Source organism: Aulonocara stuartgranti (genome assembly GCF_965226115.1).
Source record: "Aulonocara stuartgranti genome assembly, chromosome: 23".
Lineage (NCBI taxonomy): Eukaryota > Metazoa > Chordata > Actinopteri > Cichliformes > Cichlidae > Aulonocara > Aulonocara stuartgranti.
This window is the reverse complement of record NC_138958.1, coordinates 9215164-9229922: the sequence shown is the minus strand read 5'-3', so window position 1 is coordinate 9229922 and position 14759 is coordinate 9215164. Positions and strand designations below refer to the sequence as shown.

At 40.1% G+C, this 14759-nt stretch overlaps 1 protein-coding gene across 6 annotated transcripts in view; it reads right to left on the bottom strand.

Moving 5' to 3' along the window:
- palld (palladin, cytoskeletal associated protein) overlaps positions 1–14759 on the bottom strand; it is a 67473-nt gene that overhangs the window by 33927 nt on the left and 18787 nt on the right. For 5 of the 6 annotated variants that reach the window (XM_082525547.1, XM_082525549.1, XM_082525548.1 and 2 more), the window contains 7 exons: positions 8223–8398; positions 6233–6296; positions 5466–5583; positions 5324–5386; positions 1948–2089; positions 1795–1818; positions 992–1111 (listed from right to left, as the gene is read on the bottom strand). In XM_082525547.1, the coding sequence (XP_082381673.1) occupies positions 992–1111; positions 1795–1818; positions 1948–2089; positions 5324–5386; positions 5466–5583; positions 6233–6296; positions 8223–8398 (707 nt within the window). Of the gene's footprint in view, positions 1–991; positions 1112–1794; positions 1819–1947; positions 2090–2181; positions 2229–5323; positions 5387–5465; positions 5584–6232; positions 6297–8222; positions 8399–14759 lie in introns of those variants that run through there. The other variant, XM_082525552.1, reaches the window with a different exon arrangement.

Here is a 14759-nt window from a genome sequence, read left to right as displayed (position 1 = left end):
AATTCCTCCGGATTTGGGGGATTTTCATGTGACTTCAACAATGGATAATACTGAAACCACAACTTAAGACAAGGATGTCAAACTGTCTTTAGTTTATGAGCCACATACTCCCCAATTTAATTCCAAATGGGCTGGATCAGTAAAACCAGTGAATTATAACATTTTTTAAATCATTTTTTTCTTTCTTTCTGTGTAGAGAAGCTTGAGTAAATTCTGAAAACATTAACAATCAGTGAAGCATCCGTTTACGAAACATGAGACGTCTTAAGAAAAATAAGTCCATTTTCAACTGTAAGTTTCAGTTTTTCCACGTTCAGTCATTCTACTGTCATCGCAAAGAAACGCTATTGTTGTGAATAAAAGAAATGCATCTGCACGGCTCCTTGGCTTAACCAATCTGTGGTATGGCGGGTGATCAGTAATGTCTTAGTTACAAACAGAGCCGTAAAAGTGACAATGATTCAGACCTTTGGCTCGAACAAAATTAAGAGTTCTGAAAACCAGTCTCATGATATCATCCATTCCAACATCTCGCAACACAAAGCTTCCTGCAGATACAGTAGAAAAATCCAAACTGATTCAGTTCTACAATAATATTGCACAATGCAAGGTTGCGCAGTGGACCAGATGTAGATTGTTGGTTCTTGCTGAGAGGCCGTATGTTGTGACAGCTTTTTGCCTAACCCATATGTTTTGGAGATGGGGAACAATGTAGTCTTTTGAATTTTCCCCCTGGTCATCGAACATACTGGGATGGATTTGGCACCTTATGGTTTACATTGCATGACCAGTTACTGAACCTGAAAAATATAAGTCCGGTAAGCAACCAAGCCAGAGATAAAATGGTCTAGTTTTTAATGTAGCTGGTTATTGAGTCTTTGACTTTATGTGGGGAATTAATATGAGACTCCAACATCTCAAGGCACTTCTATATTTGCCTCATTGGCTTGTTAATATGCTGATAATGTTGTTCAGTCTGTTTCAGACGTACCTGGGGTAACGGTGAGTTGGGCTGTGCTGCTAACAGAGCCATAAAGATTGGAGGCAGTGCAGCAAAACAGACCTCCGTCCTCTGGAAAGGCCTCGGCAATAACGAGGGTGCAGATCTCCTCTAAAAAAACAAATAAACCACACCTCTGAAAAAAGTACATTTTTGATGATTAAGAGAGTTGAAGCTGAGAGACAGAATAAACACAGGCGTGAGACACTGAGACTTGACTTGTTGTGACTTGATTTGTTTGTGATGAGCAGAGTGACACGTTGACACTTGATTTGTTTGTAATGAAACATAATAGAGATATCAATATGGGGATGAATTACATACACAGAAGCGTGATGATTGACATGTCACGTAGACTGATGAATCACTATTCAGACACAGGGAGAAGATGAATAAGCACAGACGTAACTATTAATGAAGAACAGCCAGACACGAGTGCAGATGTTCAGGGATGTCTGAGTGATTCAAAGCCAGAAAGACGCACCTGAAATGACCCCTGAGTCACACAGGTGGAAAATATCTGACATAAATTAGTGTGTGTCATTGTTTATGTGTTGGAGTTAGCAGATGATGGGGCTTCAGGGACTCCCTGTGACTGCAGCAGATGCAATAATGAGTGTTGTGTCAGATTTATTGACTTGTGATCTTCTGTAGTTATGACCTAGGCTGCAGTTCAGCTTGAGTCTCCAGCCAAAGTTTATAATCCATTGCTAAATTTAACCACTGACTGCGGCTGGGAACATGAAAGCAGAGTAATTGATAGAGTAGTTCTTGGAGGAACTGAGGTGACATACCTGGCTCAGCTGCAGATCGAGGCTCTAATTTACAGCAAATAACAGACAGAGAGGAAGAGAACAAAGACATTATGATTATTAATGGATGTGAAATCAGTTTAATTCTAAAATCTAAAAATGCCTTAGCTACAACAGTTTGCTCAATTGTCTCACTTTTCTGGAGAATACGAAAATCAGGAGAGTCCTGGATCTCGTTTCCCTGGCGGTACCATCGGACCTGCAGAGGAGGACTTCCACGAACCCTGCACTCCAGAACCACTACCTGGCCCTCAGATGCCTGGGCATCCTGCAGGAGCTGCACACAGGAAGGAATGATAAGCCAAAACATAATGGAAAAAATAAGAGAGAGATCATGAGAAAAAGGAGCGAGTAATAGGTGACAAGTACAGAAGAAGGAGAAAGATGGCATGGCAGTAGCTTATATGCAAACAGCAAAGTGGATGAACTTAAGCTACAAGGCTATCAAAAAAATAAAAGCTTATTTTCACAGGACTTCCACTTTAGCAAACCAGGAGTCCCCTTTAATTGGCTCCATCTGGTCCCTTCGTTTTGTGCCTCAGGCAATCAGATAATGTACCTTAATCTGGCTGTTTACTCCATATATTTCATCTTTAGTCTAAAATGAGCATCCATTTCCTTCCAAATAGCTGTCACCAAGTGCCGAGACTTAAAACGAGCTTAGATCACTTTGTCAAAATTGATGAAATTATTTCTTAAATATTTGGACACTGACAAACCGAATGTCCTTAAACAAAAGTCATTGTTTCCAACATCTGTTAATCATCATTGATATGGATGTGCACTGGAAGTTTTTGAAGCAGGATTTTTATCACATCACCCAACAATTACGTGATGGTTTTTGCTTCATAAATAATCTCAGTTCAAAATAATCCAAATGCATTTTATACTGGCCTTGGTGCAGCCATTTATTCTATCCGCTGCCTGTTACAACTTGTTTTAGCTCCCTTCACCCTCACTTTAAGCCAACTCGTCTCTGATTGGCTGCTCCTAATAGACATAAAATTTGAACAGTGGGTGGGCGGGGCTTCAGGGCACTGATCATACAGAACAAAGAGGAGTAGGAAAAAAACATCCTGCTGTCTCACAGGGATTACTTGTGCAAACTCTGACCTCAATACTTGGAATTTTGGCCATTATAACACTCCTCATTTATAGAAAAGAAAGGCCTAACAGCTCCCTTTTAAGTTGGCTAACATAAGCTAGTACTTTATTAGTATAGCTTTTCTTATAACAGAATAAATTACACTCTTTGTTTGTTAATTATTAACCCGTCTAATATTTTCAGTTGTTTTAAGTTTGGTATAAATCGGGGATTTCAAGCTAATTTTAGTTCCTGAGTCAAAGCCCATTAAATCAAGTGACCCTAACCAGTAAAAACATTGCAATAAAATGTAGCTTTATTTTAGTGTGAGTAAGAAGAAATAAACAGTGCCTGTTAATGAACCATCCATTCACGATAAGTAATTGTAATATCAACAGTACGTCAGGTTAGGTGTGCACTGGAGTTCACAGTGAATCTACAAAATAGTTTTTTCAAACTAAAAAAAATTAAATAATTTGACAAGATCCAGAAAATATTTTTAACTTTTTATGCATTAAGTGCATATGCACATGTATGTGTGCTTTAAGGGGGATTAAACCCCCCACATGGGTGCTCTTTATTTCCCAGTTGGAGACCCTCCACTTTACAAATGACCACCTCTGTCCAATTAATCACACCACAGCTTATCAAGTTGCAGAAGTTAAGAAAAAACACATCCTTATGAGAGCTGAGGTAAAATCCACGGTGACATGGACTGCTACATCCCTCAACAGGAGGCACTCAGTGTCAGTGTGGATAAATGTGCCTCTCACTGTGTTTCTGGGCATACTTTGAGAAGAGCATGGGTTGAATGTACATCATGGGTGTGTGGGTGTATGGGTGCGCTGTAAGGGTGACATCACAGTGCTGACTTCACTACAGGCAAACATCCTCTCATCGAGATGATTAAAGCTTGCTATAGTTTTGAAAGGAGGCTGGGTGCGGGGGTGAAGAAAAACAAGTGACTTTTTGTAATGAAGTGCAAAATGATTTAGAGACTGACTGGCTCAATGAGAGTGAAAGAGACCTGACCCTTGTGGGTTTGGCGGGCATGTTTGAAGCCTCAACTCGTCTCATTCCTGCCATCACATGACCCACAGCCTGAGGAAAAGAGGGAGATGAGGGCTGTTGGAGGAGTGCTGAAGAGTCTGAGTTGGAAAAGGACGTCCTGGAGCCTGAAGAGGAGGAGCTCCCATCAAAGTCTATGTTTTATCTGACCCGCACTGCTGAAAGCCACAGCACTGCATGCTGTTATTATGGGAAGACAAAGAGTCTGAGGACAATGTTTAACAGGTTCTGTGTTTGTATGTGTACATGCATTGCATGCATGATGAATTGCATGTATCCTTTTTATGGTTTGGGTAACAATTCCCTTGTTCTTTTTAAAGGAAATCTTCATGGTATTGCATTCAAATATGTCAGACAATGGCAGGCTTCTAATTTTGCCACAGCAGCAATGAGTTAAAAACAGTGCTTTATGTATAGACTGTACATAAAAGATAGACATAGAAACCATGATGTCACCCATTGTTTTGTAAAGTAAAGTTCTGGGGCCTCTACTTTAGCCTTGTGGTTGTCGTCTTGATGTTTTTTTGGAGCCAGACATGACGTATATGGACGAGATTTCAGAGTTATTAGCTAAACTTGGCATGCTTGGTTAGTGAGCTGCATCCCCAAACTATACAGGTACACCTGCAAATTAATGATGAATATCATATAAATAAAATCATTTCACTCACCAAGACCTGAGCACAGACTTCTTGGATGTGCTGTTAGTATAATTAATCACACACGAAGCCACAATGGTTGTCAGATAATTGTATTAAAAGTGCTTCAGGGTAACCAACACCACAAATGTTACCTAAACTTCCAGTTCAGTGACTCACATCAGTAACTAGCAACAGTATCGACAGCAACATAAAGCTCCCAAGCCTTTAGTAATGGTTAACTTTAAGTCTCAAAGCAATTCAGTAAGGGTAAAAAATTAATTAAAAAAGCTACTTTGGCTGGTTCCTTGCCTCAAGAGTTCACCACAGTGGGTACCTCTATATATTTAATTTTGACTTTATTTAATTTTACATCAGATGCCCTTCCTGTTTAAACTCCAAAAGAAATTTGTGTTTCAGTCTAGCATTGAAGAAGCAACCTTTCACTTGTCAAGCAAATATGTGTGTACTACACTGAAAAAAACACAACCTTTTGAGAGAAATTAGCTATAGCTCGCTAAACTGCCTCAAGTGGCCATTCAAGAAATTGCAGTTTTTAGCACTTCTACCCTGGCTTCATTTTTCAGTCCCAGAGGTTATTGGTTATTGTTGTGGTTGATTATTGATGGGGTTTTTTAGCAGTCACACATGTTCATGATGTTTGCCATGTCTACTTACGTTTTGTGTAAAGTATGTTACACAAAAGTGTATGCACACTTACCTTGGTGAACAGAGGAGGGCCTGAGACTTCACCAGCATAGAGTGATGAAACTGGGCTCTGCATCTAGAAGACAACACACATTTACTTTTCCAAACAGATGAAGTTATTTAAAGAAACGGAAAGAGAAAGAAAGATGTTTTACCCGCTGTGGAGGCTGAGACAAGGACTGCACCAGGGTGGTGCGATGAGGTAGCACCTCAGGGGTTTTGGGTGAAGATGAGCGTATTGTTAGGGACATCGAAGTAGTCTTCTTCTGGACTCTAAAACAAGGAAAAACACAAACAAAAACTTATTTCTAGAAAGAAAAAAAAGAGCAACTTCAAAACTCTGTACGCTTTTATTTAAAATATAATGCTTGAAGGAAAATTGCCTCCACAGCAATTAAGATGATATCAGTGATCTTGGCTTCAGTGGGTAAACATTAATGGAAACAGAAACGAATATCAGGAAACAGTCCAGATGCAGGGAGATTTATACATAAGATAATGATGAAAAACATTTAGAAAAAGTGAAAGGACTCAGGGACTGCAAAAAATGCCCTATTGTAAAAATGGAATTGGAATTTCATGCCCAAAATGTCATTAAATTAATACATATTTTTCACGATTGGAGAGGAAATTGAATAAAACTAAAAGTTAAAGTCTCATGAATTAAAAAGTTTAACATTTGGAAATAAGTAAGAGACCAAACATCTCAGGTGATTTCCCCACTGTATTAACCCTCCCCAGGTCATTACTGTGATTGCTGACTATGTTCTGGGTCAGACTGTTGGCTAGCCTTTTTAGGACCCAGTTAACTAGGAGCAGGCAGCAGACTTGATTAGTCGCTCAAGGGCTCGGTTAGCCTGTTGGATAGTTCAAGGTTCACTGGGTCATAGTGTCAAAGGTAGTTGTGCAGGAATATACATACTGAGGCATGGCTCCTGATCTAGACTTCGATGCACCTTCTCCTTCTGAGTCTGATGACGACGCCCCTGCAGTGGAACACAATCAGAAGCTGCTGTGGTTTATGTGCTACAGAACATTATATAGGCCATTTATTTCCAATTAGCTTAACAGATTTACTGTTTTTAAATATGCAACTCTATACAATAAAATTATGACTAAGTGTTTCTCAAATCCGGTTTTGTGGAAGAAGGAAGTATTGGCTTTGTAATCTAAATTTTTGCTAGAGTTTAGTCACAAGTGTAAATGACTGCAAGGCTTACATTTATGGTGTTAAGATGAACACTGTCCCAGCTTCAAACCCTTTTTCAGAAAATATAATTTATCTTCATGCAGTTTCTTCATCTCTTCTACCTTCATCTCTCCCTATCCGTATCCTTCTCTGCCACACCAACCCTCTGCATGGCCATCTTCACTACATCCACAATTCTTCTCTGTTGGTTCCTCTTTTCCTTCCACTTGGCAGCTCCCTCTTCACCATTCTTTGTCTTCTATATCCACTATCCTTTCTCTGCACACGTCCAAATGATCTCAACCTTGCCTCTGCACCTTTGTCTCCAAACCATTCAACCTGAGGCATTCTTGTGATGTACTCACTTGTGATCCGGTCCATCCGGGTCATGCTCAGTAAAATCTTAGCACCTTCAGATCCACTTCCAGGTCCACTTTCTGACATTTTGTTAGTGCCACTGTTTTCAAACCATACATAATAGCAGGTCTCATTACCAACTTGTAAAGCATTCCTTTCTCTCTTTTTGTTATCCTTATGTCACAAACCACCTCTGACACTAATCTCCACCCACTCCGCCCTACCAGGATTCTCTGTGTATTGCTTTGGATGGTTGACCCCACGTATTTAAACTCATCTACCTTCACTGTCTCTCTTCCTTGCAGCTTGACTGTTACACCTGTCTCCCTCTCATTCACACACACGTGTATTCTGTCTTACTTCTAATGACTGTCATTCCTCTTCTCTATAGTACACACCTACCCTCCCAAAGTTGTCTGAGAAAAAAAAAAAAAATCACAGTCCAGTCCGGATCTCAGTCATCCGTTAACCTGCCCACCACCGCTGCAAACAAGCTGCACCTTCTGGCCTTATCTATACGTCTTCATCAACACTCTCAAAGCAAACATTGCATCTGTAGTGCTCTTTCTTGGCATAGCTTATCAAACCACAGCAATAAGATGAATTAAACAATTGGCTGTATTCTCCTGTAAGACTTAATATCAGTCAATACATTTGCAAAAGCATCTCTGTAGTCTCAGCTGGTCAGTTATTTGGTGTGTACTTTCATCTAACCAAATTTTCATTGGTTGGACAATTACTGTTATTACATCCATGGGGCAAAAAGCGCTATATAAATAGCCTTTCAATCTTTTGTAGCCTCCCATAATTTTTTGCATCAGAAGGAACAGATTACCTGTTAAACACCACCATGTTTTTCCCGTGGACTTCAGAGATGGCTACAAGCTAGATTACAACACGTCAAAGAATTTGCTAGTACGGCTGCATTTGCTTAAAACAGATTATTAAAAAGTCAAGTGTAAGTGCATTTTAGTTATATGACAACACACAGTCACAACTGCACCAGGCTTCAGCATCTGACCCAAGGAGCAACCCAAACAAAGCTGGATGTCTGTCTCAAATAAGTATAAAAGTTCCTTATTGTCTGTTGTTTTGTTTTCAGTTTGAAATAAGGTTTACAGTGTTTCAATGTGCTGCATATACTGCCTTTTCATGTGTGTATAATTAATTTAGGCTAGAAAGCATAACAGGCAGAGCGCATGATATACTTTGTGGAACATTTTGTTAATCTGCAGATAAAATTAACCCTCTCTAACCCTCCATTGCCTGGGAACAATTGACTACGCACAGGTATCATTTCAGGCAACCAAGACTTTGGTTGGTTGACAACAACCCCAAGAAGAAGTAATGAAACGATCTGTCTGACCTTCAATGTAAACCTCAGCTGAAGTATTATCTGCTCCGAGACTGTTGGAAGCCACACAGGTGTAACGTCCTGTGTCGTCCTCAAAGGCTTCAGCAATCACCAGTGTGTGCAGGTCACCATCCCTCCAGATTTGGATGTCAGGAGAGTTGTGCAGCTCACGGCCTTCACAGAACCACCTAAAGGAAGAAGTACAAGACAAGTTTGATTACCTCAACATGTTATAGTAATAATTCATAAGAGACCTAAATTAAAATCATTTTTAAGATCTTGTTTGCCTTTGGGTCAGTCTGTTTAGGGGTCTCCACAGCAGATCATCTGTGTCTAACTCACCGTTTCTTTAGCATCCTTCTCTGTCTCACCAGCTCTCTACATTTCCTTCTTCACTAAATCTATGAATCTTCTCTCCGGGTTTCCTCTTTTTATTCTGCCTTTTTAAAGACATTACTATTCCTTTTCTAAAAGGAGGTCCTGCTCAAAACAAATTCACCAATAGTATGCCATTTACTTACACAATCAGGTTCCTTATTAGACTTTGCAACACACAACAGCTCCATATTTTAAATGTTGGACTCTACAAAAGTATGATTGCGTCAATCACAGCTCAAAAAATCCTTATTCATCTTATACTGGAGTTTGGCGCTGCTCCTATCTATAACAATCCATTTAGGCTCCCTTCCCTTCCCATTAGGCTAACTTAGAGCAGTCTGAAGCCAGAGTATTTGGTTTACAGGGTTTACTCTTACATAAACTGAACTAATTTTTTTGAGACTTTGGTTCTATTTAAAATGATACTTCACCGCTGTAACAGTATATATGACAGAAAATAAAGAAAAGCATAACAGAGCACCCCCCGACCTTTATGGAAACTTAAAAAGAAGCCTATATTATAGACTCGTTTGACTCATAACAAAAATTTATGTCTTGTCTATCTGACAAGGAAAAGCCACAACTCATCCTGTCAAATACAAAAACTTAAATACACCTCTTCCAAATATGATGGAGGCCTGCCAAATAAATTAACATTAACATCTACTCATTCACACACACGCACACACATACCAGGAATGTCTAAGTTTCCATATCTGCCAATTGAGGCATGAACAAGACGCCGTGTTACGGGAAGCAGAAACACCCTTTCCCCCTTCCAATCAGAAGCCTGTGTGTCTGGATGGGCGCCTGGGCTCTGCACCACCTCCTTGGGGTTTTGCTAACACAGACTTTGTTCCCTGATCTGGGACCAAGGAGAGATGAGAGAGTCCACCACACAACCAGCTTCATACGTCTCATCACTCGTCACAGGGTTATGATTAAAGCAGACCCCCCTCTTCTTCCAGCCCTATGTTACCACATCAAATAGAGGATCAAACAGCAGGAATCAAATCAACCATCTCCTACAAAATACACACATTCAAGTCCTGGCTTCAAATGCCTCGATTTGTGGGGAAACTGTTACTTTTATCTGCACTTGTATCTCACATGAGCACACTTCATCAGAACCATACTAAATGGAAGTTGTGTATGTTCTATTCAGATATTGACCTCTGAATTGACAGGGAGAGGGTTGGAATTCCCAAAATGCCAGGAGAACGAACAGCTGTTATGTTCCTCCAGAGCCCAGACCTGAGAACATTCCTACTATCTGGGAGAGCTGCGTAAAAATTCCTGACATCCTGCCGTGTGGCCGTTACATGATTTTATACACCCTGGTGTGTCAGTCAAACATCAGGCCAACTCCTCTTTCAGAAAGCAATCAATCAGCCAAAATATCCAGACAACACTTCATAATCGGGGATTTACACCTGGGAGACTGGGTGTGGGTGGCAAGTGGAGAAAGTGTATGAATGGCAAGTACAGTAAGAGAAGGTGAATGAGCATGAGTCAGGTGGGGTCGGATAAGAAAAATTATACGCCCTGTCATGACTGAGACAGCTCACACTCAGCGGTTCATCAGGATCAGAGACAGACTGAACACTGCAGAGCTTTGTCTGCCTCTCTCAGCTTTCTCAGCCTTTAACACCAGCCACCTTCATAGATTCATAAAAGGATTTGGGGAATATTTGCCTTATTTTTCCTGTTACAGCTCATTTTAAAACATGACCAAAGTTTAAAATTTTTTTAGTTTGCATAAGCGCAAATAATCTGTAAAACCTAAAAGCTCTGGCTATAGACAGTTTTTTCTATCCTTGGCTCTGCGTGATGTCAAGAGATGGATGTAGCTGGGGCTGCCTTAAACTTGCATTCTTTCTGATAGACAGCAGGGGGCGACTCTTCTGGCTGCCAAACAACTTCAGCTGCATTAAGTCTATAGAAAAATGGTCCTAGTCTCCCTTGGTCTGTGACCTTTATAAACACTTTCTTGATAAGCTTACAGGCTCAGTTAATATTGTAAATTTTGATGTTCATTAGAGTCAGAAATCAGGATCATTCAGTGTATGCTCATTGAATGAGAATACTGAGACCTCAATGAACTTGAGGGCTACACCAATGGCGAGTCTATAATAGATAAGGATTGTTGACTTAAAGCTTATCTATAATAACTTATGTGGGATTTTTCCTCTCTCTGCAACAAAGGAAGCAGGTTAGCCAGGCACCAGTGTGTTAAATGATACAAAACAGACAATGTGGAATGACAGTAATGAAGAGCTACTCAAGGAAGGATACATTATCCACCGTCGTGTCAACCCTTGAAGCAACAAAGACAAGGAGTCATCTACCACATTTCAGACAACTAAAACCCAGACAGAAATGGCTGGGATGACACTAGATCCAGTTTAGTCCAACTTTGTTCTGAATTCTCATAATCTAATTCAAAATTGACAGCAGCCTGTGACTGAGAGTAAAAAGTTGACATTTTTGAGCAAACCAATATGTCTGTGTGGTTCTGGATTATAACCAGGCAGAGAAAAGGGAAAACAACTCATCTGTGTGACTGCAGTGTCTGCTGGGGATTTGCTTGGCTGCTCACCTCACTACTTTCTTTTAAGTCACTCGCCGTATTAATAAAAAAATGGTTCACAATGGACTTTGCAGCCATATGCACTACATCTGCAGATTGCACAATACAAATCCCCTTCAGTATAGGAAAATCACTTGGGCATTTCTCAAGTGCCGTTAAATTAAACACACACAGGAAAGGGCTTGATGTAACACATGACATCATTAAAGTAATGACTATGGTTTTTGTGATGGAGGATATTAAAGCTGTCAGAGGCAGTGTAAGTGAGCATTTTGTGCATGAGTGTAACTATAGTGAACAGAGGCCAGCAAACAACGGGGGGATAGGTTTCCCACAGGGTGGCCTGACTCCATCCAGACATTTCCACGCAGCAACATGTGTCAAGCGAAATGAAAAAACAGAACTGCAATTAAAGCATTTATGATATTAGTGGTCTTAAGGGGTTTTTTTTGCCTTCGGTAGTTTTACTTTGCAAGGGTCTCTCCTTAAATTTAAATCACAGGCCATGTACACAATAAACAAATGGAAATGGAAATTTGTTCAGACACACAGTTCTGACAAATCACAGAGCAAGGCAGGACTCATCAGCTCCTCTGAGGGTTGACAGAGCATAAACTGGGAAGCCAAGATCATCCCCAACAAGCACAACAATAAAAACCCTTATTAATCAACCTTAATGATCTACCATTATGCATAATTACTAAGTAAACTCATTTAGAGACAGACGGTAATGTTTATTTAATCTCCTCGCTATTTCTGTGGAATGCGCTGAGCATCATGATAGGCCTAAACAGCACGGGGATGGGGGGGGGAGACTTTGCTGAGTCCCATGCAGCAGTGCAGCACGCACAGAACAAACTGAGCTACCAGCAGGCTGATTTGGAGGGGAAGAAGGGTGTGTTAAAGAAAGCTGAGTGAAGGTAGAAATTTCTTGGCAGAGTGCAGAATTGCCACCCATTTCCTCTTAACACAATACTATTACAAAACACAAATATTCAGAACATGCATATAAAATAGCTGAGAATGAATGGGCTTCACGAGCAACGCCTCACCTCTTCATTCAACCCCTCTCCGCCCAAGGGCGCCAAGCCAAGAGGCTGATTAAACAACCCACCATCACCATCAAACAGCCTGTCACCAACTCTCTGAACAATGATAGCATGTGAGAAAGCAATTAGACAGATTTCAGTGAAGACAATTGAGGCCAGATGATGGCTTGAATAGCGCCGGGTGCTTTCTGTGCTAACTTAGCTCCATACAGAAGAAGAGAGCATTCCATATGACAGGCCAAACCAGAGGCTGTTGCCCTGGCCTCGATAATGCGTGCTGAGGGCCACACTCTCCTCGTTTGACCCTGTTGTTATTTGCCTCTGTTGATGGAAAATTTTATGAAGCAAAGCTCAGTTTCACCACAAACCCAGACAGATGAAGGCCAGAACACAGAGGGAAGAGAAAAAGAGAGAGAGGGGGGGTTCAATCACTAAGATGACCTTGGCAAAGATGAAGGAATGGCCAGCATGCAAAATGCACACAAATCATTAATCCATCGATATAGGGTATAAGGCATGGGCAGACTACTTCCTGACTACTTTTTCTATTCCTTCAAACTCTCAGTGTTAAGTTTCAAGCCTATAGACCACAAAATTCAGCCAAAGTTCAACTGGACAAGAGCAGCGGCATCTGGGCTGTCTTTATCCTTAATTACAAACTACAATAGAGGTCAACTGAAACTACCCACACTATAGCAAGCAGTGCTGATTTTATTATCCTCGACAGACAAATCTCTCAGTTTATGCAAACACTACATAGAAAGCATATTGAGTTTCCTTTCTTCACGGATGCCGACTGAAACCAGCAATCAATCCAGCTTTAAAGCTCCCAGCCAAAAGGCCAAAAGCACAACCTCCATAAATCAAGAACATTTCCACCACAGTACTCCTTAATACTTTAAATTATAAGATTCTCACATAACGCATCATTTAGCCACACCTCCAGGTAGCAGTTTGTACTTCCGGCAGTTTATTTTACCTAATGAATGAAATATTCAACCAACTTGATTTCTGGACCTTTCAAAAGTTTTGACATCTTTCATTGATGATTAAAAAAAGTGAATAGTTATGTGTCAGTTAGAATAATTATTTTAGCTGCTCCCTTATTACATTATAAAGACTTTTCGAGAACAATTAAATGAAAACGAAAATTACTTAATTCTGATTGTGTAGGGTTAGCGTTGGAGTTAAGTTCATCACAAATGACGGCTTAGAATTGAGAGGGTTAAAGCCTGACTCACAGCTATAATTGTTCAGAAATTTCCATCATACTAACAAGATTGTATTCATCTTAAAATTTATTTAATGCAATGGTAGATCTTACCAGTCTTATTGCTAGTTTTCCCACCACTTTGGTGCAGGGTGAAACACTAACAATTACATTGACATCAAATGTCATTGTCTACAGAGAATAAATCCTACCAATTTTATTTAACCTCTGATTTGTCCTCTTGCATCAGCTATAAGTTGACAGCTTTGGTTTTTAGGTTTTTGGTTTTCACAGCTACTATTTGATGGATTAATTCTTGATGCATGCTCAATCATCCAGGTAAGTAAATCCCAAAAGGTTGATTCTGTTCATCTGGACGTAGTGTTTTCAGTGGGAGAAACATTTCGTCACTCATCCAAGTGACTGACGAAACGTTTCTCTCACTGAAAATGCTACGTCCAGATGAACAGACTCAACCTTTTGGGATGGATGGATGATATTTTTTCCCCAACAAAAAAACTTTTTCTTTTTTTAATATTCTAAATTAGGATCTACAGAGCAACAAAAATTGGACTGTTGATGTGTAAAGTAATTGTGATGACATTAGAATCCGTAAACTGAGATTTGTTGATTCTGGAAGCTCAAATTGGTGAAACTCTTGCCATCTTTACCAAAGTCTGTGTCACACCCATTCGACGGGTTACACGTATCACTCAATTCTCTTTTATTTATTTATGTCTTCAAGTCTATCTGTATTGTATTTTGGCAGTAAGGGCAGCTTGAGAGGTGAAGCAACAGCTAAAACCGCAATCAGCTAACTGATCTGCTTCCACACACCTTGAATCTGGTTATTTGCTGCCCGACAGGTGTGTTGAAATTGCATGTAGACTGTGTTTCATAGACAATCTGGCAACTTGAGTAACACTAGACAAATATAAAACATGTGGATATGCATGCGCATGTATTCCAGTTATTCATTATAAAGTTTGAGGTTTGTGCAAATTACAGGACTTTCCCAGGAAAACAGCAAAAAGGGGAGGGTGCCAGGAGACTGTCTTAAAATGTGGGAGAAACCTAGAAAAACTGGGATTGTGGGCAAGCATGAACTTATCATCATAGTATTGTTGCTGTGAGAGTGTTCACATACAGTACTCAAGTTAGCATTTAGCTAGCGAGGTATAACCCAACAGTGCAGCTGGCATAGTTATATACTGTTAATCCTGTTAAATCCAGAATTAAATTCAAAATCCTGCTCCTCACATACAAGGTCTTAAATAATCAGGGCCCATCTTATCTTAATGACCTTGTAGTACTTGTTGTTC